Raw genomic sequence first — 25,786 nt, forward strand, 5'->3', positions numbered from 1 at the left:
ATGTTCTAAAGCCTTTTTAGGGGTGTATTAGTGGGGGGGGGGATTGTTAGCCGTTGTGCGGTGAAGTGACAAAATTACAGCCTTTTTTTAGGGTGTATTAGTGTGAAAAAAAGTTTTATTAGCCGTTCAGCAGTGCAGTTATATGTTCTAAAGCATTTTTTAGGGTGTATTAGTGGGGGGAAAAAGGCTTGTTAGCTTTCGTGCGGTGAAGTGACAAAATTACAGCTTTTGTTTTGTGGTGTATTAGTGGAAAAAATGGCTTATTAGCCGTTGAGCGGTGAAGTGACAAAATGACTGCCTATTTATTTATTTATTTGATCTAACAGTATGTCAGACAGAGAAGTGACAGGCCCTGCACAGGGGAGGGGCAGAGGCCTAAATGTTTCTGGTGCATGCACAGGTCGCAGCAGAGTAAGGGGGCATGGCAGCAGGGGTCGCAGCGAGAGGCCTGAGCTCCAGGTGTCATCTAGAAGTCGAGGATACAGCGAGGATGAGCTACTAGAGCACAGTCAGCAGCTACTGCCCAGCCAAGATCTGGAGGAGACATCCACTGCTTCCTACGGTAGGCTGGCAAGTAGTGATGAGTAGTGTTGATCGAGCATGCTCGGCCGAAGACCAGTTCGGCTCGAGCATCTCGATGCTTGGCACATTGCAGTGTTCGGCTGAATACCGCATGTGCTCAAGCGCGATGCTCGAGTCTCCTCCCTGCACGTTTGTTGCCTGCTACGCAGCCAATAAACATGCAGGTAAATGCTGCCACTCACTGTAATGCCGTAGCCATGTTGGTTAAATTGTGTGCTATTGTAGAGACCCAAAATTCCTTTTAACCCCTTAAGGACTCAGCCCTATTTCACCTTAAGGACTTGGCCATTTTTTGCAAATCTGACCAGTGTCACTGTAAGTGCTGATAACTTTAAAACGCTTTGATTTACCCAGGCCGTTCTGAGATTGTTTTTTCGTCACATATTGTACTTCATGACACTGCTAAAATTGGGTCAAAAAAGTTAATCTTTTTACATAAAAAAATACCATATTTACCAAAAATTTTGAAAAATTTGCAAATTTCAAAGTTTCAGTTTCTCTACTTCTGTAATACATAGTAATACCCGCAAAAATTGTGATGACTTTACATTCCCCATATGTCTACTTCATGTTTGTAGCATTTTGGGAATGATATTTTATTTTTTGGGGATGTTACAAGGCTTAGAAGTTTAGAAGCAAATCTTTAAATTTTTCAGAAATTTACAAAAACCCAATTTTTAGGTACCACTACAGGTCTGAAGTCACTTTGCGAGGCTTACATAATAGAAACCGCCCAAAAATGACCCCATTATATAAACTACACCCCTCAAGGTATTCAAAACTGATTTTACAAACTTCGTTAACCCTTTAGGTGTTGCACAAGAGTTATTGGCAAATGGGGATGAAATTTGAGAATTTAATTTTTTTGCCTAATTTTCCATTTTAACCCATTTTTTCCACCAACAAAGCAAGGGTTAACAGCCAAACAAGACTGTATCTTTATTGCCCTGACTCTGCCGTTTACAGAAACACCCCATATGTGGCCGTAAACTACTGTACGGGCACACAGTAGGACGTAGAGGGAAAGGTGCGCCGTATGGTTTTTGGAAGCCAGATTTTGCTGGACTGGTTTTTTGACACCATGTCCCATTTGAAGCCCCCCTGATGCACCCCTAGAGTAGAAACTCCATAAAAGTGACCCCATCTAAGAAACTACACCCTCAAGGTATTCAAAACTGATTTTACAAACTTTGTTAACCCTTTAGGTGTTGCACAAGATTTAATGGAAAATAGAGATACAATTTCAAAATTTCACTTTTTTGGCAGATTTTCCAGTTACAAAGCAAGGGTTAACAGCCAAACAAAATTCATTATTTATTGGCCTGATTCTGTAGTTTACAGAAACACCCCATATGTGGCCGTAAACTGCTGTACGGCCACACAGCAGGGCGTAGAGTGAAAGGTGCGCCGTATGGTTTTTGGAAGGCAGATTTTGCTGGACTGGTTTTTTGACACCATGTCCCATTTGAAGCCCCCCTGATGCACCCCCAGAGTAGAAACTCCAAAAAAGTGACCCCATTTTAGAAACTACGGGATAGGGTGGCAGTTTTGTTGGTACTAGTTTAGGGTACATATGATTTTTGGTTGCTCTATATTACACTTTTTTGTGCGGCAAGGTAACAAGAAATAGATTTTTTGGCACTTTTTTTTTTTGTTATTTACAACATTCATCTGACAGGTTAGATCATGTGGTAATTTTATAGAGCAGGTTGTCACGGACGCGGCGATACCTAATATGTATACAATTTTTTTTATTTAAGTAAGTTTTACACAATGATTTCATTTTTAAAACAAAAAAATGTTTTAGTGTCTCCATAGTCTAAGAGCCATAGTTTTTTCAGTTTTTGGGCGATTATCTTAAGTAGGGTCTCATTTTTTGCGGGATGAGATAACTGTTTGATTGGCACTATTTTGGGGTGCACATGACTTTTGCTATTACACTTTTTGTGACGTAAGATGACAAAAAATGGCTTTTTTTACACCGTTTTTATTTTTTTACGGTGGTCACCTGAGGGGTTAGGTCATGTGATATTTTTATAGAGCCGGTCGTTACGGACGCGGCGATACCTAATATGTATACTTTTTTTTTATTTATTTAAGTTTTACACAATGGTTTCATTTTTGAAACAAAAAAAATCATGTTTTAGTGTTTCCATAGTCTGAGAGCCATAGTTTTTTCATTTTTTGGGCGATTATCTTGGGTAGGGTATGATTTTTGGGGGATGAGATGACGGTTTGATTGGTACTATTTTGGCGTACATGCGACCTTTTTGATCACTTTTATTACCTTTTTTGGGAAGTAAGGTGGGCAAAATTTCAATTTCCTAATAGTTTTTATTTTTTTATTTTTATGGCGTTCACCGTGCGGGGAAAGTAACATGACCGTTTTATAGATCAGGTCGTTACGGACGCGGCGATACCAAACATGTGTAGGGAATTTTATTTTTTCCATTTTTAATCAGTGATTTTTCCTTTTTTTTTACTTTTTTTCACTTTTTTTTTGACCCAGACCCACTTGGTTCTTGAAGATCCAGTGGGTCTGATGTCTGTATAATACAGTACAGTACAATATATATTGTACTGTACTGTATTTTACACTTTGTCTGAACAGATCTATGCCTTTTAGCACAGATCTGTTCAGCACCATGGACAGCAGGATGCCTGAGAGGCGTCCTGTTGCCATGGGAACCTTCCCCGTCTGCTCAGTACTGGTCAGAACTGCGCAGATGGGGAAGGGTAAGGAGGGGATCTGTCGGGGGGCTGTATGGGGGCTCTCTCCCTCCCCATCGGGGGGCTGCAAAGGCACTGCAGCCCCCCGATGGGAGAGGGAGGGAGCTCCCTCTTACTGTTAACTTTTTCCATACAGCAGTCCGTACGGACCGCTGTATGGAAAGGGTTAAACGGCTGACATCGCATCACCGATGTCAGCCGTTTATACCAGGGTGCCAGCAATGTGCCAGCAATATACCCACTGAACACAAACGAATTTTTAAGGGGAGGCGGGGGATCGCGATCCCGCCTGCCGCACCGCCCGCCTCCCGCACCGCCCCCACTGCCCACAACTTCCCCCCCCCCCCCTGCACCACCCGCCGGCAAAAAAATCATGCAGGGGTGCAGGGGGGGTGTGTAAAATCTGTTTGAGGGACACTAAGGTTTCTGATCCGCGGGGATCAGAAACTGCAAAAAGCGCAGCAAACCGCAGGTCTGAATTGTCACATGACCCCCCCCTGGCGTTGTCACAGGATGCCGGCTGAATAATTTCAGCCGAAATCCCGTTCTGATTAACCCCTGGGGCGCCGGAATACCGATTTCAAGTTAGGACGTACCGGTACGCCCTGAGTCCTTAAGGACTCGGGAAATAGGGCGTACCGGTACGCCCTGCGTCCTTAAGGGGTTAAGGACTATTGTTGTATCTGGCAGCAATATATATTTTTAGCGTAACCTGCGCTAAATTGCGTGCAATTGTTTGGCCACTGCATTATCGCCACAACATTTCCTGCGCTAGATCTCCGGTATAACGTTAGTGCATCCGAAATATTAGTGACATTCAGTAAAAAAAATTTGCAGCTGGTGGCAGCGACATTATCTGTGCTACATCTCCTGTATAACGCTTGCCCATCCTAAATATCAGTGACATTCAGTCTAATTTATTTGCGCATACACTTACAAAACCTGTGCTACTGTACGTGTGACATACTTGCAAGCATATATACCATTTAATATGTGGAATGCAAGCAGTAAGGGACGGGGAAGTGGCCATGCTACTGATGGTGCACACAGAGGCCGTGGCCCTGTGCACGGTGAAACTGTGCACAAGAAACATACACGATAACTAGCTTCATGCCCCAGTTTGCAGGGCGGTGCAGTACACCACTCTTGACGTAACACCAGTGCGACCAGGTGGTCGGTTGGATTGCAGCAGATAATGCTTCCAGTCAGTTAAGCACTAGTGTTGATCGAGCACGAAAGTGCTAGTGTGCTCTAATAGAACACTTCACAATGCTTGGGTGTTCTACCGAGCACAATGGATGTCAATGGGAGTACCCCAGGCATCCCTGCTCTGAAGAGGGGAGGGTGTTGGGACTCTAGTTTGGCTTAGGAGTCCCTGCTCTGACTCCATATATAGCTATATACACTGGGACACCCCAGTGTATTAAATCTAATTTCTGAAAAGATTCTGCCAAGATTTAAACTCCCACCCCTTGTACATTAGAGGCAAGGACCTTATTCACTCAGCTATAAAGCTGAACCCTAAACTGTGTCAGGAAAACCTCATAGTAGTTTCTGATGTAGTGAGTATTCCTATTCAGAAGCAGACTTATTTTATATTTCTTTGCAGGTTAACATGTAGCTGTATAGTGTAGAGGTTAACATCCTTGCATCTAAATGATCAAGGTTGGGAATTCAAATCCAGGCAGAAACATTTCAGAAATAGAGCTTTAATATATATATTTTTTGTAATTATAAAAAATGTATAGCACAAAATAAATGTGTTATTACTAAAATATATATATATATATATATATATATATATATATATATATATATATATATATATAAAATCATACTTCTGATATATATGAATGCAAAATATGTGGGAAACTACTACTGATGTTTTTAGCCATAATATATTTACATATATTATCATACATTATATATTCTAAATATATAATAATATATTTAAATATATTATGGCTAAAAACTTATATATAAAAATGTTTCTGCCAGGATTTGAACTTCCAACCTTGTACATTAGAGGCAAGGATGTTAACCACTACACTATACAGTTACATGTTAACCTGCACAGAAATATAAAATAATTCTTCTGCTGAATACGAATACTCACTACATCAGAAACGACTATGGGATTTTTCTGACACAGTTAGCATTCAGCTTTATAGCTAAGTGGATAAGGTCCTTACTGCTATTGTAACAAGGGGTTGGGAGTTCAAATCCCAGCATAAACTTTTCAGAAATAGATGCTAAATTGCATTTAAATACACTGACTCGAGCATCACGCTCGAGCACACGCGGTGTTCGGCCGAGCATGCTCGCTCAACACTATTAAGCACCATCCTGTCTTCCACAAAGTCCAGTCTCAGTAGCCAAGAGTCTGGTCAACAGAATCCTCGCCCTAATGCTCCTTTCTCCCACCATGGAGAGTCTTTACAAACAAGTGATCCCACACTCGGATATTCCGAGGAGCTCTTTTCATCGCCATTTTTAAATTTGGGCCTCTCGCCAAGCCCGATTGAAGTGGACCATCAGGAGATCTTGTGCCCTGATTCCCAAATTCTTGAGCATCCACAGTCAGAAGAAGATGGCGGTGGGGAACGGTAATTACTATTTCACGAGGTGGATGATGATGATGAGACACAGTTGCCAATAAGTCAACAGCAATAAGTGTCTCAAGCGGCTCATGATGAGGAAGAGACACAGTTGTCAATAAGTGAGGTCGTTGTGAGGTCAACAAGTCAGGGGGATGACCAGAGTGAGGAAGTGGAAGAGGAGGTGGTGGATGATGAAATCACTGACCCAACCTGGGAAGGTGGCAAGTCGAGCGAGGACAGCAGTACAGAGGTGGAGGAATCCGCAGCACCGCAACAGGCTGGAAGAGGCAGTAGGGTGGCAAAAGGGAGCACCCCCTTGCGGAATTCTCCCTTGCCAAGGGGTAGGTGTTCCGCAGTCTGGCGCTTTTTTGAGGACAGTGCGGACGATAAAAGAATTGTCATTTGAATCCTGTGCCGTACCAAAATGAGCAAGGGCGTGAACACTAGCAACCTCACCACTACCAGCATGATCCGCCAGATGGCATCAAAGCACCCAAATAGGTGAGCCGAACGCCTTGGTCCACAATCAGTGTCTGCAGGTCACACCACTGCCTCCTCTTCCCCTGTGTTACGTGCTGGCCAATCCCCTGTCCAAGAATGCCTCCCGCCCTACACCTGGACTTTCGCAAGCACCATCAGCTAGCACATCCACGTCTGTGTCCCAGCGCAGCGTACAGATGTCCATACCCCAGGCCTTTGAACGAAAGCGCAAATACCCAGCCATAGCACTAAATGCGCACCTTTCCAAATTGCTGGCCCTGAAAATGTTGCCATTTAGGCTTCTGGACACTGAGACTTTCCGCAGCCTGATAGCGGCGGCCGTCCCTCGTTACTCAGTCCCCAGCCGCCACTATTTTGCGCGGTGTGCCGGCCCCGCCTTATAGCAGCATGTGTCCCGTAACATCACCCGTGCCCTAATCAATGCAGTTATTGGGAAGGTCCACTTAACGACTGACACATGAACAAGTGCTTATGGTCAGAGACACTACATTTCATTGATAGCACACTGGGTGAACGTTGTGGAGGCCGGGAGCGAGTCATACCCTGCGATGGCACAGGTGCTACCGACGCCAAGGATAGCGGGCCCTACTTACATCAGGATTTCCGCCACCACCTACATTAGTGGCTGCAACTTCCCCTTCTCCTCCTCCACCTCTGAATTGTCATCTTGCAGCATCAGTCAGTAGTTGGAAGCAGTGTAGCACTGCAGTGGGGAAGCGGCAACAGGCCGTGCTGAAACTTATTTGCTTAGGTGACAAACAGCACACCGCTACAGAGCTATGGCAGCGTATAAGAGACCAGACTGAGCTGTGGCTCTCACCACTCAACCTACAACCAGACATGGTTGTGTCTGATAATAGCCGCAACTTGATGGTGACTTTGTAGCTCGTCAAGCTCACAAACATACCATGCCTAGCCCACGTGTTAAACTTAGTGGTTCAGCGGTTTCTCAATACCTACCCCAATTTGCATGAGCTACTGGTGAAGGTGTGCCACGTGTGCGCTTATTTCCAAAAGTCATCTACAGCTGTTGCCAGTCTGGCAGCGCTGCAGCAGCGCTTGCAATTGCCAGCTCACGACTGTTGTGCACCATGAGCACGTGCTGGTACTCCACGTTCCACATGTTGGCCAGGCTTTATGAGCAGCAGAGAGCAGTAGTGGAATACCATGCTGCAACATGGTCGTCGCCTTTCCAGTCAGCTGTCACTCTTAACAAGCGACGAGTGGGCATGGATGTCTGACCTCTGAGGTTTTACGCAACTTTGAGGAATCAACACAGATGGCGAGCGGCGATGCCGCTATTATCAGCTTAACCATCCCACTGCTGTGTCTACTGAAACGCTCGCTACTCACAATGAAGACAGACGCTTTTCATGTGAAAGAGGTGGAAATGGGGAAAGACAGTACACAGGGTGATAGCCAGACCACCCTCATTTCATCTTCTCAGAGCAAATTGGATGAGGAGGAGGAGGAGCAGGAGAAGGTTGCATCCGCTACAGAGGGTAGCACCGATAGCAGGTTTATTCCATCGGTTCAGCGTGGATGGGCAGAAGAGGAGGAAGAGGATGAGGAGATTGAGAGTCATCCTCCAGATGAGGACAGCAAAATCTTGTCTGTTGGGACTATGGCACACATGGCTGACTTTATGTTATGCTGCCTTTCCCGTGACCCTCGCATTGTACGCATTTTGGCAAACACAGATTACTGGTTGTTCACCCTTCTCGACCCCCGCTACAAAGAGAACTTCTCATCTCTCATTCCTGTGGTGGAGAGGACTCGCAAAATGGTGCAATACCAGAAGGTCCTTGTGGAAAAATTGCTCCAAAAATTCCAGCTGACAACGCTGGCGGCAGAGTACATAGTTCCTTGGGCAACCGAGGAGCAGAGACGAGGAGAACACACAGCAGTTCCAACAGAGTCAGGGCAGCACTCTCCAAGGCCTGGGACAGTTTCATGACACCCCGCCAGCACCCTCACCCTGATGCGCGGCCTACTGTCACAAGGGGGAAACATTTTTGGAAGATGGTGAAGGAGTACGTAGCAGACCTTGTCTGTGTCCTAAATGATCCCTCTGTGCCTTAAACTATTGGGTGTCCAAGCTGGACACATGGCATGAACTGGCACTCTACGCTTTTGATTTGCTGGCCTGCCCTGCCGCCAGCGTTTTGTCAGAGCAGGTATTTAGTGCTGCTGGGGGCATAATAACTGATAAGTGCATACGCCTGTCAACTGAAAATGCTGACCGGTTGACTTCTCTACTCCACCAGAGGAAATCGGCTGAACATAAAGGCACTTTAAATGTGGCTTTTATTTTGTATTGAATACACTGTATTCCCATGCACCCCTTCCACCACAAAAAAGGGTATATGGTTCAAATCTTCCTTTTCTCGTCCTTCTCCTCCATCATATCAACATGCTTATTAGGCTGCCCTCGCTCCTAATGTTTTACAGGGTCAGCTCAGCAGCAGGCCCTCAACCATAATTTTTTTTGATGGTCAGCTCAGCAGCAGGCCCTCGCCCATAATTTTTTTCCATGGTCAGCTCAGCAGCAGGCCCTCGCCCATAATTTTTTTCCATGGTCAGATCAGCAGCAGGCACTCGCCCTTGTTTTAGAGAGTCAGCTTAGCAGCAGACCATCACCCCTAAATTTTTAGATGGTCAGCTCGGCAGCAGATCCTCACACCTAATGTTTTAGATGGTCAGCTCGGAAGCAGGCCCTTGCCCATAATTTTTTTCCATGGTCAGATCAGCAGCAGGCACTCGCCCTTGTTTTAGAGAGTCCGCTCAGCAGCAGACCCTCACCCCTAATGTTTTAGAAGGTCAGATCAGCAGCAGACCATCACCCCTAAATTTTTAGATGGTCAGCTCAGCAGCAGATCCTCACACCTAATGTTTTAGATGGCCAGCTCAGAAGCAGGCCCTTGCCCATAATTTTTTTCATGGTCAGATCAGCAGCAGGCCCTCGCCCCTAATGTTTTAGAGAGTCAGCTCAGCAGCAGACCCTTAACCATAATTTTTTAGATGGTCAGATCAGCAGCAGTCCCTCGCCCCTAATGTTTCAGATGGTCAGCTCAGCAGCAGACCCTCACCCCTAATGTTTTAGAAGGTCAGATCAGCAACAGACCCTTACCCCAAATTTTTTAGATGGTCAGCTCAGCAGCAGACCCTCACCCCTAATGTTTGAGATGGTCAGCTCAGCAACATAATTTTTTCCCTGGTCAGATCAGCTCGAGTTATTTGGTCAGTTTTGGACCCATAACTGCCCAAATAAGTGAAGTGTGCCGTGATTCTAAGAGCGACGCCTGTCATGTGCGTGTCATATTGACTGACAGTATTGTTTCACTACCACAGCAGACTCCCTATGCGTGTTACTGCAAGGCACAGTGTTCTATAGGGAACAGTACACAACTATACAGGCTCTCTGCAGCCAGGAAATAGCTGTTTTTTAACGCGATTCACCACTAATAAATTCGGATCGAATCAAATCTTTGCAGAAAATTTGGAGAACCAGCCGAATAAAATTTTTGAGAAATTCGCTCATCTCTTGTGCTTATTACAGCTCCATAAAGCTTTCCATATGTGTAAAACCTCAAAGGTGTTGTCTCCCATCAGCAAATGGCATTTATCATGTAGAGAAAGTTACAATGTGTTGTGATTGTCTAGAATACCCTCCTTGCTGGCTAGGCTCATTTTTCCATCACATCATGCACTTCTTGTTTCCATGGGTATGACCACCCTGGAATCCAGCAGCAGTGGACGTGCTTGCACACTATAGGAAAAAGAGACCGTGTCTCTTTGATTTGGAGGAGATCCTGGCTTGGGCAAGTCAATATTTAGTCATTAGTACTATGCTCTTTAATGATCTCACCTTTAGTAGAGCAGTTGGGTAAATTTATGCTTCCTATGGTTGACTTGTCAATCCATCACCAAGCTACAGATGACCATTTCTAGACTTCTTGTGGACAACAGTAAAAGAGTGCGGACATTTAAAATATATCAGGGCTTTGCCTACATACAGTATCAGTTCCCTACTAGGATGCTAAGAGAACCCACATCACATTACTTCTACTCAACAAGACCAACATTCTTGATATCTAAATTTGACGTATAGATGCAAAAGGAAACAATGGTTGAAATCTGCAACGCGCTTGTAGTATGGATTCCATTGATGGATCCCTAATGCAATGCTTACACTTCTATATGTATCAGGAAGAAGAAATTGTGGTGTGTTGCATTAGGCCTCTAATAAGTCCTTAGTATAGAGAAAGCTATGTTCTTTGATGTGGGAAAGAGAACGAGAGATATTCTTCCTAGCTTCAAAATGTGACGGGGATGCCAGAAGAGTCTCCCAGCAGACAAGAGGTTAAATATAAATGACATCTTTAATGTGTAATTTAGTGCTCTGCAGATACCAGGGGCAATACTGTGAAGCTGACGGAATGGAAGGCTCAGGGGCAATCCTCTGGGGAACAGGGGTAACGTGTACGTGAAGTAGGCTGCAGGAGATCATTTGCTTTGTAGACATCTTCCTGCCTCCCTACCTAGCTAGAAAAGCCTCTTTGGCCCAGTGTGCTTGCAATTTAAAATTCTGTCTATTCTCTCCACAGCGGCTACGATTTTGACTTTGATTACTACAGAGATGACTTTTATGAGAGGTGAGTGGAGCTTACGTGGATGCACTCTGACCTATTTTTGTTCTCCGTCACAGTGTGAATTGCATTCAAGAGGCGGGGGGAAGGAGAGAAATCAGAGCCTACAAAATGCAATCACATCTCTGCATTGTCAGGCAGCACGACAGGAGGGCCGACAATAATGTGCTCACTCCTCCAACCAACCCAGAAAGAGAGAGCTGACAAGATCTATGTGGACGTGTTAATCATATTTAGGATAGGAGCAAAGGGCATCATGGGGGAAGGCGAGTGTCCTGCAGATCAAAACATCCATCTTATGAATTTGAAGGAATAAAACAGCCATATCTTGCTTCTAACAATTCCTTGAACACATGCAGATGCATGTGTTGCATCATTGGTGACACTGAATGGAGAAGTACTTCAGCTGCGATATGTTCAAAGATGAAAATATATATGGACAATTATATAACCATTTTAGGTCAGCCATGTTTTTGAGGTCTAAGGACAGAATAATTGGTCTTTCCCAGGGTGATAATTGATCTGTAAGTGGCAGCAAAATGGAAGTCGCCTTTTGAAAGGCATGGCTTACATAATAGGACATCTCTAATCTACTATTTAAAGGGGTTGTCTCATCTGAGACAGTGGGGGCATATCGTTAGGATATGCCCCATTGTCTAATAGGTGTGGGTCCCACACCTATATCGAGAACGGAACGGGCTAAAGTGGTGGCTGGAGGACTTCGGTCCGGCCACCACCAAGCGCTCTCCCCATAGAAATGAATGGGAGCGCACCGCGCATGACCTGCTCACTGCTCATATTCACTTCTATGGGCCCAACGGAAATAGCCGAGCCAGCGCTCGGTTATTTTCGGTGGCCCCATAGAAAAGAATAGAGGATGGCTGCTCATGCGCCAGCGGTGGGACCTGCACCTATCAGACAAGGAGGGAATATCCTAGCAATATGCCCTCATTGTCTCAGATGCAACAACCCCTTTAAGATAGGTAATAGATATGGTGCCACAACATGCTCATAACATAAATATGTCCCCAGAACCAAGCTCATTATATAAATACAGCACCAGATACAAGCACTGTAAATACATTCAGCAGCAGAACCAAGCACATACATACATGCATAACGCACCAGCTTAAAGGGGTTTTCTCACTTCAGCAAGTGGCATTTAACATGTAGAGAAAGTTAATACAAGGCACTTACTAATGTATTGTGATTATCCATATTGCTTCCTTTGCTGGCTTGATTCATTTTCCATCATATTATACACGGCTTGTTTCCATGGTTACGACCACCCTGCAATCCATCAGTGGTGGCTGTGTTTAGGCCTCTTTCACACTTGCGTTGTCCGGATCCGGCGTGTACTCCACTTGCCGGAATTACACGCCGGATCCGGAAAAACGCAAGTGTACTGAAAGCATTTGAAGACGGAACCGTCTTCCAAATGCGTTCAGTGTTACTATGGCACCCAGGACGCTATTAAAGTCCTGGTTGCCATAGTAGTAGTGGGGAGCGGGGGAGCAGCATACTTACCGTCCGTGCGGCTCCCCGGGCGCTCCAGAATGACGTCAGAGCGCCCCATGCGCATGGATGACGTGATCCATGTGATCACATGATCCATGCGCTTGGGGCGCCCTGACGTCACTCTGGAGCGCCCGGGGAGCCGCACGGACGGTAAGTATGCTGCTCCCCCGCTCCCCGCTACACTTTACCATGGCTGCCAGGACTTTAGCGTCCCGGCAGCCATGGTAACCACTCTGAAAAAGCTAAATGTCGGCTCCGGCAATGCGCCGAAACGACGTTTAGCTTAAGGCCGGATCCGGATCAATGCCTTTCAATGGGCATTAATTCCGGATCCGGCCTTGCGGCAAGTGTTCCGGATTTTTGGCCGGAGCAAAAAGCGCAGCATGCTGCGGTATTTTCTCCGGCCAAAAAACGTTCCGTTCCGGAACTGAAGACATCCTGATGCATCCTGAACGGATTTCTCTCCATTCAGAATGCATTAGGATAATCCTGATCAGGATTCTTCCGGCATAGAGCCCCGACGACGGAACTCTATGCCGGAAGACAAGAACGCAAGTGTGAAAGAGCCCTTACACACTAAAGGAAAAAGTGCTGGCCTTTCTGGCGGCCGGGCCTGTGGGAGAGTGCATAGGCTAGTACTTTGTCCTATAGTGTTCAAGCACGGCCACCACTGCTGGGCAGAGTGGTCATAACCATGAAAACGAGCAGTGTATAATGTGATGGAAAAATGAATCCAGCCAACAAAGGAATCAATATGGACAATCACAATACATTAGGAAGTGCCTTGTATTAACTTTCTACATGATAAATGCTATTTGCTGAAGAGACACAACCCCATTAAAAACAGCTCAATAAAGATACAATTTGCTTACTCAGGTTAGCCCCTGCTATATAACTGGATAAAGTGGGAAACACCCATCATCACGTTGTAACAAAGTAACATAGTTTGTAAGGCTGAAAAAATGCATATGTCCATCAAGTTCATTGTGTTAGGCTGAGTTCACATCAGAGTCCAGCCCAGTGGCGTAGCTATAGGGATCGCAGCGATCGCAGTTGCGACCGGGCCCCTAAGCCAGGGGGCCCAGGAGGCCCCCCTTGCCAGTGATACTGTATTTTTCCCTTTATAAGATGCAGTGCATCTTATAAAGGGAATACTAGTGAGTGCTTCCATAATGGAAGCGCTCACTAATATGCAGGAGGAGGAGGCAGAGGTGAAGCGCTGTACTTACCCCTCCTGCTGCTTACTCTTCTCAGGTCCCACGCTGTTGTGTCCTGGTTACCTGCAGCGTCAGGATGTACAGAGCGCACTCTGACCTGACGCTGCAGGAGGTCAGGTGACTGTGCAGCGCGGGCACTGAGAAGAGAGCCAGCATAGGGAGAGTGGCGGCAGGAGACAGGAGAGGTAAGTTATTTTATTATTTTACAGTCTGATCTCAGGTCTGATATGGAGGTCTTATTGGGGGTCTGGAGAGGTTTAATGGGGAGTCTGGGGGTCTAGAGAGGTCATCCAGGGGGGTCTGGAGAGGTCTAATGGGGGTTCTGGAGGTCTCATTGGGGGTCTGGAGTGGTCTCACTGGGGGGTCTGGAGTGGTCTGACTTGGGGGTCTGGATGTCTGACTGGGGGTCTGGAGAGGTCTCATGGGGGGTCTAAAGGTCTGACTGGGGTTCTGGAGAGGTCTAATGGGGGGTCTTGAGGTCTGACTGGGGGTCTTGAGAGGTCTAATGGGGGTATAGACATCTGATTGGGAGTCTGGAGAGGCCTAATGGGGGGTCTGGAGGTCTGACTGGGGGTCTAAAGAGGTCTAATGGGGTATAGGTGTCTGGTGGTCTGGAGGTCTAATTGGCGTCTTATCTGAGGTCTGATATTGGGTCGGGGTCTTACATGGAGGTCTAATGAGGAGGTCTGATCTGAGGTCTAAAACTGGGGTCTGACATAGAGATCTAAAGGGGGTTTGGTCTGAGATGGGGGTTTCATTTAGGGATTTATATGGGGGTCTGATCTGAAAGGGGTATTTTTTGTACTGGCACACAATATAAAGGGGTGTTTTTGTACTGACGCTCTGTGCGGTACCAGTATTTTCAGGGGTACTGTTTCTGCAGGATAACATTGGGAGCACAGTGGGCACAGTATTGGTGGTGGCAGGATGGGGTGTTGAGAAGGTGAGGAGGATGATGGAAAAGTAGGAAAGTAAGATGTCTGTTTGTTAAACTCTGCAGAGACGAGGCGCGGCTGAAAGAAGTCACCATGGTGGTCTGGTCTGACAGGAGAAGAAGAGAAAAGAGAATATCTACATCAGAGAAGAGAAGTCACTGGATGTAAGAGGTACATATGTGGGGCTGTATGACCCCGTATGTTCTGTAGCACTGTATGTAATGTTTTCCAAGTAAAAGGGTTGTCTGCTTTTTTTTTTCGTACGAGCACTGCCTTCTCTGCTCATCACTGCAAATGCTATGGCGAGCAGGTGAACAGACCAGAGAAAGCAGTTCTTATATGAGCGCTGCCCTCTCTTTAAACAGCTGATCGGCAGGTGTGCTGGGGGACCCTGCCAATCTGATATTGATGACCTGTCCTGAGGATAGGTCATCAGTAGTAAAAAGAGGACAACCCCTTTACCGTAGGACTGGAGGGAAGGGGTTAGGTTGAGAATTTGGCATGGGGGGGCGTTTCATTTTTTGCCTCGGGCAGCAGAAAAGCTAGGTGCACCAGCGCTGAGTGAAGGGGGAGGGGGCCCAAGCTGAACTCTTGCACCTGGGCCCATGAGCCTTTAGCTACGCCCCTGGTCCAGCCTTTCAGTTCTTCTGCTCAGTTACAGGACCTGTAGACCCCGTTCGGTTCAGTTATGTGCTGAATTCGTCCTTTTCGTTCTCCTGCTCCTATAACGGAGCAGGAGAATGGAAATGCTCATTGCTGATGTGAACTCAGTCTTATCCAGTTGATCTAGAGGAAGGCAAAAAACCTTCATGAGATAGGAGCCTATTTTTCTCATTTTAGAAGAAAAAAACTCATCACATGACACAGCGAGGATCAGAAGGGAGGTTATAACTCACAAGTACAGTCACTAGAAAGAATATTACCTTCACTACAATTTACATCATGTACCTTTCTAACAAAATAAATAATGTTGTGCTAGTGTTGGTTATGATCCAAAGTTGTCAAATCTCACTAGTTTTTCCAACCCGTTAGAACACAGATGATCCAATCATCCTAATTTGTTTCCCCTATTTTGCCCCCTTTCGATAGTTTTATCATGACATTCCCCACATTTCTGTGCTGGATATTAGCAGTAGAAGACATATCTATTGAAGATGTTACTAATTTGGTAATTTAAAATGTTCATATTAGTATAGAAGTACATATTTAATTGCGCCAGACTCATTAACTAGCATGTAACAACAATATACTGTAGAACCACAGGGGATGATGTGTATAAGATCTGTGTAATGGCCAGCGAGGTGCTTTCTTCACCTTTGAATAGCTCGCATACAAACATGTCAGCCACTGTGCAATTTTCTAAGTAACCAAGGGTGTCAAACGTGGGGGAGGGCGGGGGGGGGGGGGGAAGAATACTGAAGGAATTTATCTATAAAATGAAAATGGTCATCTATGTATAACAGCCCTTTAAACTGCAGCTTGATAGTCAGACACTGGTATCACTTGTAGGTGTGGAGTCACAGCTCCCCCTGCTGACTGCTGGAGAGAAGTTCTTGTGGACACAACTAAGGCTACTTTCACACTAGCGTTCGGAGCGGATCCGTCTGATGTTTCATCAGACGGATCCGCTCCGATAATGCAGACGTTTGCATCCGTTCAGAACGGATCCGTCTGCATTATAACTTAGAAAATGTTCTAAGTCAGAAAGTAGCCTGAGCGGATCCGTTCAGACTTTACATTGAAAGTCAATGGGGAACGGATCCGCTTGAAGATTGAGCCATATTGTGTCATCTTCAAGCGGATCCGTCCCCATTGACTTACATTGTAAGTGTGGACGGATCCGCTCGCCTCCGCACGGCCAGGCGGACACCCGAACGCTGCAAGCAGCGTTCAGGTGTCCGCTCACTGAGCGGAGCGGAGGCTGAGCGCTGGCAGGCGGATGCATTCTCAGTGGATCCGCCTCCACTGAGAATGCATTAGGGCCAGACGGATGCGTTCGGGGCCGCTCGTGAGCCCCTTCAAACGGAGCGCACGAGCGGACACCCGAACGCTAGTGTGAAAGTAGCCTCACTTGTGAAGCATATATATTTCTGTATGAATGCAACAAAATTGTGAAATGCTCCATTGGATTGCAAATGTGCAGAGGTATTCTATCCAGAAGCATTACTTCTAGGAGAGAACATCTCTTTGTAGAGTCTGTAGCAGTGGTTGACGGAGGCATGGGCCTCAGGGCTGCTTTCACACACTGCGTTTTGCTGAAAAATGTTTTTTTCCTGACATTTTCCTGTATGCTTCTCTATAGGACTCAATGTAACCCTCTGTTTCAAGAACAAAAAAAATGTAAGGGGCATTCATTTCAAATGTGGATCGGATAAGGACCTTTTCATACCAATGGGACTACAATAGGTCCGCATCCGTATGTCCATTCAGCGACCCTGCAAAAAAAAAAAATAATAATAGAACATGCCCTATTCTGGTCCGTTTTGTGGACAAGAATAGTCATTTCTAAGAAAGAGTCGGGACGTGCTGATGCACAAAATGCGGAAAGCACTTGGCCGATAAACAGATATAGTCGTGTTAACGCACCCTAACTGGGGAACAAACAGAGTACTTTTTTTTATCTTTTCGGCTGCAGATCCGCCAATTCCCGGACTCCTCTCTTGCCATCCAAGATGGGCACTTCTCAGACAATGTAATGCACACTCTGCAATTGGCATGCCAAGACACTTCCTACTGCCCTTGGATTGGCCGGCACAGCTAACATGAACAGGGCTGGACAAGTAGGAAGAGTCTTGCGCTATCAATAGAGATGTCCCGAACTATTCGCCGGCGAACAGTTCCCATAGCTTGTTCGCGTTCGCCGCGGCGGGCGAACATATGCGATGTTCGGTCCGCCCCTATACATCATCATTGAGCAAACTTTGACCCTGTACCTCACAGTCAGCAGACAGATTCCAGCCAATCAGCAGACCCTCCCACCTCCTATCAAAAAGCAAGGACAGCATCCATCTTAGATTCATTCTGAAGCTGCAGTGTCACAAATTTGACTAAGTTGTAATCGCAATGCGATTAATACAGGTTATATTAATCGCATTGCGAATTCAACTTAGAGCTGGGTTCCTAATGGTTGTATTACTAGAATATAACGAAGATTGAGAATATAGTGCTATATTCGTTATATTCGTCAATTCTAGCAATACAACCATTAGGAACTTAGCTCTAAGTTGAATTTGCAATGCAATTAATGCAGGTTATATTAATCGCATTGTGAATTCAACATACCACACTTTGCGTCAACTACGTAATTTTCCATGGGAGTTTTGCCATGGATCACCCTCCGGCATGCCACAGTCCAGGTGTTAGTCCCCTTGAAACAACTTTTCCATCACTATTGGAAAAGTCCCTGTGGTTTTTAAAATTCGCCTGTCTATTGAAGTCTATGGCTGTTCGCCCGGTTCGCGGAAGTTCGCGTTCGCCAACGGAAAATTTTATGCTCGCAACATCTCTAGCTATCAATGCTATCAATCTTTGATAGTGGCAGAAGAACCCGAGAATGTATGGATCCACAACTAAAATGATGAAAAAAGGGGCACCGGGTAAGTGCTCTGTTTCTTCCCCAGTTAAAGGGGTTCACCTCTGAACCCGGAGATATCCCCATTTTCACCCAGTCAGCCCCCCTGATATGAGCATCGGAGAATTTCATGCTCCAATGTATTTCCTTGCCCTGCACTGAATCGAGCAGGGCAAGGGCTGTTTGTTTATATTTTTTACACTGCTAGGCGGAGGCTTCTGCCTAGCAGTGTGGCCAGTGACATCACCAACACCTTTTTACAGGCTAGGGTAGCACTAAAGCCCACTCATTAGTGCCAGTGATGTCACCGGGTTCACTGCTAGGCGGAAGACTCCGCCTAGCAGTCCCCATGGAGAGCCCTGTACGACACTGGATCTACAAAAAAAAAGCCTTTTCCCTGTGCGATTCAGTCCAGGGCAAAGGAGACCATCAGAGCATGAAATGCTCTGATGCTCATATCAGGGGTGCTGCCTGGGTGAAAATGTCCAGCTCTGGACCTGGAAAACCCCTTTAATGAGATTTTTTTTCTTCCTTTAATCTGACAGATAGAAAAAGCCCACAAAAATGCTTGTGAACACTAATAAAAATACTTAAAATTAATGTTAACAATCATTAAAAAAAAATGTGTGTGAAGGAAGCCTTAAAGGGATTATACCGCAAATACATTTTCTTTTTTTAAACAGGCTTAGATTCCTGTAAAAAAAAAAAAAAAAAACTGTAACGAGACTCAAAACCTAAAGTATGCAAAATGCAACATAGTAATATTGTTCAATATGGTATGGAAATGTTTCTAGAAATTTTAAAATAAATGTTGTGAAAATAGGGGCAGGGATTTTTCAGCCTTCCCAACCTGAAATGGCTGCTTTCAGAGAATAAGTTTGCATTGCCCTATAAACAGATAACTGCAGAGTAAATAGACATAAGATAATGTCCCCCTAACATTACTTCTTTGTCTCCCTTCCTTCTAGGTTGTTTGAGTATCGAGGTAGAGTGTCGCCCGCTCCTCGGGCAGTGCCAGTGAAGCGCCCACGTGTCACAGTGCCCCTCGTACGACGAGTAAAATCAGCTCTTCCCGTCAAACTGTTAGCAAGATCCGCCGCCATTACAGGGAATGCAGCTAAGCTGAGATGTAAGTATGAATTTAGGACCTGGAGAGTGGCTTAAAGGGGTTCTCCAGGAATTAAAAGGCTTGTTTTGTCTAGGGAGCAATCATTAGGAGAAATAAAATGGCCGCCGTGCTATTAGTGCACACAAAACCTGTCCTAATCACACAGGACAAGTTACTTCACCACAATGAGCCATAGTGCTGCCTCATCCTCCTCTCTGCTCTACTTGTCAGGAATCATGAATACAGGTGAATCTCTGTGGGAATGGAGATGATGAGGAGACATGAGAGGAGGGTGAGGTGTGACTAATGAGCAGCAGCACTTGTTTACAGTCTCCATTACCACAGCCCCACATTACCACAGCCTGTTCTGTCCGTCCTCTCTGTACTTCATGTCTCCTCATAAACTAAATTCCACAGAAATTCAGCTAAAGTTCTTATCTGTATTCAGGATCATATTCCCTGACAAGTAGAGAGGAGGACGAGGCATCTCATTACCTCAAAGTTGTAAAGTAACTTGTCCTCCTGTGTGATCAGGACAAGTTTTGTGTGAACTAATGGGACAGCGGCCATTTTGCTTCCCCTGATGATTGCTCCCCAGACAAAACGAGCCATTATAACTAATGAATGATATTTGAGAATATATTTATAATAAAGTAATATTTATGTATTTTCATTTTCTTAATTCCCAGAGAACCTCTTTAACTGGGTTATCCCAGAAGGGACAGGAAAGGTGATAAATATCAGATCACAGGGGACCCAACCGCTGAGACCCCCAGCAATCATGAGAATGAGGTATCCCCTTTCTGAATGGTGTGGTAGCACACATCAATCTACCCAGTGGCGTACATACAGGGGTCGCAGGGGTCGCACTTGTGACCGGGCCCGGCACTCCAGGGGGCCCGGCCGCCTGTGGACCCGCCCTGCAGTAGTGCTGTGCCTGTATAACCCGGGCAGCCGGCCCGGGGCCCCCCCCCCAGTGTTGACTTTCCTTGCTGCCAGCCCTACCCTCCCTTGAGTCTCCTCCCCCTGAGTCTCCTCCCCGGCCGCCTGTGGACCCGCCCTGCAGTAGTGGTGTCCCTGTATATCCCGGGCGGCAGGCCCGGGGCCCCCCCCCCCAGTGTTGACTTTCCTTGCTGCCAGCCCTACCCTCCCTTGAGTCATCTCCCCCTGAGTCTCCTCCCCGGCCGGCGGTGCAGCGTGCCGGACAGGACGTTAAGATGCAGGGACAGGGAGAAGGCGCCGGAAAAGAAAGGGAGAGGGAGAGCGCTGCGCAAAGAAGCCAGTCCGGCTTTCAGAGTGAGTGAGGTCTGATGGGGGCTGAGAGTTGGGCAATGTATGTAAAGTTATGACTGGTGACTTGTGCTATGAAGTAATGGGGTTTTTTATGTTGTCTTGGGGTGCAGCTCTTTTGTGTAGGCACTTCTATTGAGCTTTTAGTATATGCTTGGATGTAGCAGGTTTTGTCATGCATTTCTTTTGCCTTCATATGGTAAAATACTTCATTGGCCTATCAATGGCTTTATAACTAACTCTGCTATATTTCTGTAGCCTACAACCTCTGACTGCCCAGTTGGGCTGAAACTACTACACCCAACATGTTCTGGCAGTAATAGTAAATGGATATTGGTGCAATTCTGAGCTACTAGTCTATATAATAAATATGTAGGCTACATATGTATTATATAGACTAGTAGCTCAGAATTGCACCAATATCCATTTACTATTACTGCCATAACATGTTGGGTGTAGTAGTTTCAGCCCAACTGGGCAGTCAGAGGTTGTAGGCTACAGAAATATAGCAGAGTTAGTTATAAAGCCATTGATAGGCCAATGAAGTATTTTACCATATGAAGGCAAAAGAAATGCATGACAAAACCAGCACTGCTACATAATGTAGCAGAGCTGGTTTTACGTGGGAATACCGTGGGTTATACCGAATATCATCCTCTTGTATATAGTAATATACAGTATAATATATATATATATATATATATATATATATATATACACACTGCATGCAGAATTATTAGGCAAATGAGTATTTTGACCACATCATCCTCTTTATGCATGCTGTCTTACTCCAAGCTGTATAGGCTCGAAAGCCTACTACCAATTAAGCATATTAGGTGATGTGCATCTCTGTAATGAGAAGGGGTGTGGTCTAATGACATCAACACCCTATATTAGGTGTGCATAATTATTAGGCAACTTCCTTTCCTTTGGCAAAATGGGTCAAAAGAAGGACTTGACAGGCTCAGAAAAGTCAAAAATAGTAAGATATCTTGCAGAGGGATGCAGCACTCTTAAAATTGCAAAGCTTCTGAAGCGTGATCATCGAACAATCAAGCGTTTCATTCAAAATAGTCAACAGGGTCGCAAGAAGCGTGTGGAAAAACCAAGGCGCAAAATAACTGCCCATGAACTGAGAAAAGTCAAGCGTGCAGCTGCCAAGATGCCACTTGCCACCAGTTTGGCCATATTTCAGAGCTGCAACATCACTGGAGTGCCCAAAAGCACAAGGTGTGCAATACTCAGAGACATGGCCAAGGTAAGAAAGGCTGAAAGACGACCACCACTGAACAAGACACACAAGCTGAAACGTCAAGACTGGGCCAAGAAATATCTCAAGACTGATTTTTCTAAGGTTTTATGGACTGATGAAATGAGAGTGAGTCTTGATGGGCCAGATGGATGGGCCCGTGGCTGGATTGGTAAAGGGCAGAGAGCTCCAGTCCGACTCAGACGCCAGCAAGGTGGAGGTGGAGTACTGGTTTGGGCTGGTATCATCAAAGATGAGCTTGTGGGGCCTTTTCGGGTTGAGGATGGAGTCAAGCTCAACTCCCAGTCCTACTGCCAGTTTCTGGAAGACACCTTCTTCAAGCAGTAGTACAGGAAGAAGTCTGCATCCTTCAAGAAAAACATGATTTTCATGCAGGACAATGCTCCATCACACGCGTCCAAGTACTCCACAGCGTGGCTGGCAAGAAAGGGTATAAAAGAAGAAAATCTAATGACATGGCCTCCTTGTTCACCTGATCTGAACCCCATTGAGAACCTGTGGTCCATCATCAAATGTGAGATTTACAAGGAGGGAAAACAGTACACCTCTCTGAACAGTGTCTGGGAGGCTGTGGTTGCTGCTGCACGCAATGTTGATGGTGAACAGATCAAAACACTGGACAGAATCCATGGATGGCAGGCTTTTGAGTGTCCTTGCAAAGAAAGGTGGCTATATTGGTCACTGATTTGTTTTTGCTTTGTTTTTGAATGTCAGAAATGTATATTTGTAAATGTTGAGATGTTATATTGGTTTCACTGGTAAAAATAAATAATTGAAATGGGTATATATTTGTTTTTTGTTAAGTTGCCTAATAATTATGCACAGTAATAGTCACCTGCACACACAGATATCCCCCTAAAATAGCTAAAACTAAAAACAAACTAAAAACCAAAAATATTCAGCTTTGATATTAATGAGTTTTTTGGGTTCATTGAGAACATGGTTGTTGTTCAATAATAAAATTAATCCTCAAAAATACAACTTGCCTAATAATTCTGCACTCCCTGTATGTGTATGTATGTATATATATATACAGTGGCGGAAATAATTATTTGACCCCTCACTGATTTTGTAAGTTTGTCCAATGACAAAGAAATGAAAAGTCTCAGAACAGTATCATTTCAATGGTAGGTTTATTGTAACAGTGGCAGATAGCACATCAAAAGGAAAATCGAAAAAATAACTTTAAATAAAAGATAGCAACTGATTTGCATTTCATTGAGTGAAATAAGTATTTGAACCCCTACCAACCATTAAGAGTTCTGGCTCCCACAGAGTGGTTAGACACTTCTACTCAATTAGTCACCCTCATTAAGGACACCTGTCTTAACTAGTCACCTGTATAAAAGACACCTGTCCACAGAATCAATCAATCAAGCAGACTCCAAACTCTCCAACATGGGAAAGACCAAAGAGCTGTCCAAGGATGTCAGAGACAAAATTGTAGACCTGCACAAGGCTGGAATGGGCTACAAAACCATTAGCAAGAAGCTGGGAGAGAAGGTGACAACTGTTGGTGCGATTGTTCGAAAATGGAAGGAGCACAAAATGACCATCAATCGACCTCGCTCTGGGGCTCCACGCAAGATCTCACCTCGTGGGGTGTCAATGGTTCTGAGAAAGGTGAAAAAGCATCCTAGAACTACACGGGAGGAGTTAGTTAATGACCTCAAATTAGCAGGGACCACAGTCACCAAGAAAACCATTGGAAACACATTACACCGCAATGGATTAAAATCCTGCAGGGCTCGCAAGGTCCCCCTGCTCAGGAAGGCACATGTGCAGGCCCGTCTGAAGTTTGCCAATGAACACCTGAATGATTCAGAGAGTGACTGGGAGAAGGTGCTGTGGTCTGATGAGACCAAAATAGAGCTCTTTGGCATTAACTCAACTCGCTGTGTTTGGAGGAAGAAAAATGCTGCCTATGACCCCCAAAACACCGTCCCCACCGTCAAGCATGGGGGTGGAAACATTTTGCTTTGGGGGTGTTTTTCTGCTAAGGGCACAGGACAACTTATTCGCATAAACGGGAAAATGGACGGAGCCATGTATCGTGAAATCCTGAGCGACAACCTCCTTCCCTCTGCCAGGAAACTGAAAATGGGTCGTGGATGGGTGTTCCAGCACGACAATGACCCAAAACATACAGCAAAGGCAACAAAGGAGTGGCTCAAGAAGAAGCACATTAAGGTCATGGAGTGGCCTAGTCAGTCTCCGGACCTTAATCCAATCGAAAACCTATGGAGGGAGCTCAAGCTCAGAGTTGCACAGAGACAGCCTCGAAACCTTAGGGATTTAGAGATGATCTGCAAAGAGGAGTGGACCAACATTCCTCCTAAAATGTGCGCAAACTTGGTCATCAATTACAAGAAACGTTTGACCTCTGTGCTTGCAAACAAGGGTTTTTCCACCAAGTATTAAGTCTTTTTTTGTTAGAGGGTTCAAATACTTATTTCACTCAATGAAATGCAAATCAGTTGCTATCTTTTATTTAAAGTTATTTTTTCGATTTTCCTTTTGATGTGCTATCTGCCACTGTTACAATAAACCTACCATTGAAATGATACTGTTCTGAGACTTTTCATTTCTTTGTCATTGGACAAACTTACAAAATCAGTGAGGGGTCAAATAATTATTTCCGCCACTGTATATATATATATATACATATACATATACATACACACGCGCACGACGGCGGGTTGGAGGGGCGTCGACGGGGAGGGGGCCCCATGGATCAGTTTCGCACCGGGGCCCCATGGATTGTGTGCACGCCACTGAATCTACCACTTCATTTTTTATGGACTGGTGGAACACTATCTATAGAAGTTAATGGAGCGGTGGATCGACATGCGCACTACATCTCCATTCAGAGAGGGGACTTTGAGATCCCTCGCTCTAAGGATCTCTAGGGGTTCCAGCGGTTTGACCAACCCTGGATCCGATATGAATCATCTACACTGCTCAAAAAAAATAAAGGGAACACTTAAACAACACAATGTAACTCCAAGTCAATCACACTTCTGTGAAATCAAACTGTCCACTTAGGAAGCAACACTGAGTGACAATCAATTTCACATGCTGTTGTGCAAATGGGATAGACAACAGGTGGAAATTATAGGCAATTAGCAAGACACCCCCAATAAAGGAGTGGTTCTGCAAGTGGTGACCACAGACCAATTCTCAGTTCCTATGCTTCCTGGCTGATGTTTTGGTCACTTTTAAATGCTGACGGTGCTTTCACTCTAGTGGTAGCATGAGACGGAGTCTACAACCCACACAAGTGGCTCAGGTAGTGCAGCTTATCCAGGATGGCACATCAATGCGAGCTGTGGCAAGAAGGTTTGCTGTGTCTGTCAGCGTAGTGTCGAGAGCATGGAGGCGCTACCAGGAGACAGGCCAGTACATCAGGAGACGTGGAGGAGGCCATAGGAGGGCAACAACCGAGCAGCAGGACCGCTACCTCCGCCTTTGTGCAAGGAGGAACAGGAGGAGCACTGCCAGAGCCCTGCAAAATGACCTCCAGCAGGCCACAAATGTGCATGTGTCTGCTCAAACGGTCAGAAACAGACTCCATGAGGGTGATATGAGGGTCCGACGTCAACAGGTGGGGGTTGTGCTTACAGCCCCACACCGTGCAGGACGTTTGGCATTTGTCAGAGAACACCAAGATTGGCAAATTCGCCACTGGCGCCCTGTGCTCTTCACAGATGAAAGCAGGTTCACACTGAGCACATGTGACAGACGTGACAGAGTCTGGAGACGCCGTGGAGAATGTATTGCTGCCTGCAACATCCTCCAGCATGACCGGTTTGGCA

General features: G+C 45.5%; 1 protein-coding gene across 1 annotated transcript in view; it reads left to right on the forward strand.

Moving 5' to 3' along the window:
• Positions 1–25,786, forward strand: part of RALY (RALY heterogeneous nuclear ribonucleoprotein) — a 239,627-nt gene that overhangs the window by 200,533 nt on the left and 13,308 nt on the right. Inside the window, exons 5-6 of the mRNA XM_040436068.1 lie at positions 11,021–11,068; positions 19,272–19,432. Of these exons, the coding sequence (XP_040292002.1) occupies positions 11,021–11,068; positions 19,272–19,432 (209 nt within the window). The remainder of the gene's footprint in view (positions 1–11,020; positions 11,069–19,271; positions 19,433–25,786) is intronic.

The sequence above is a fragment of the Bufo bufo genome, chromosome 6, assembly GCF_905171765.1.
Source record: "Bufo bufo chromosome 6, aBufBuf1.1, whole genome shotgun sequence".
Lineage (NCBI taxonomy): Eukaryota > Metazoa > Chordata > Amphibia > Anura > Bufonidae > Bufo > Bufo bufo.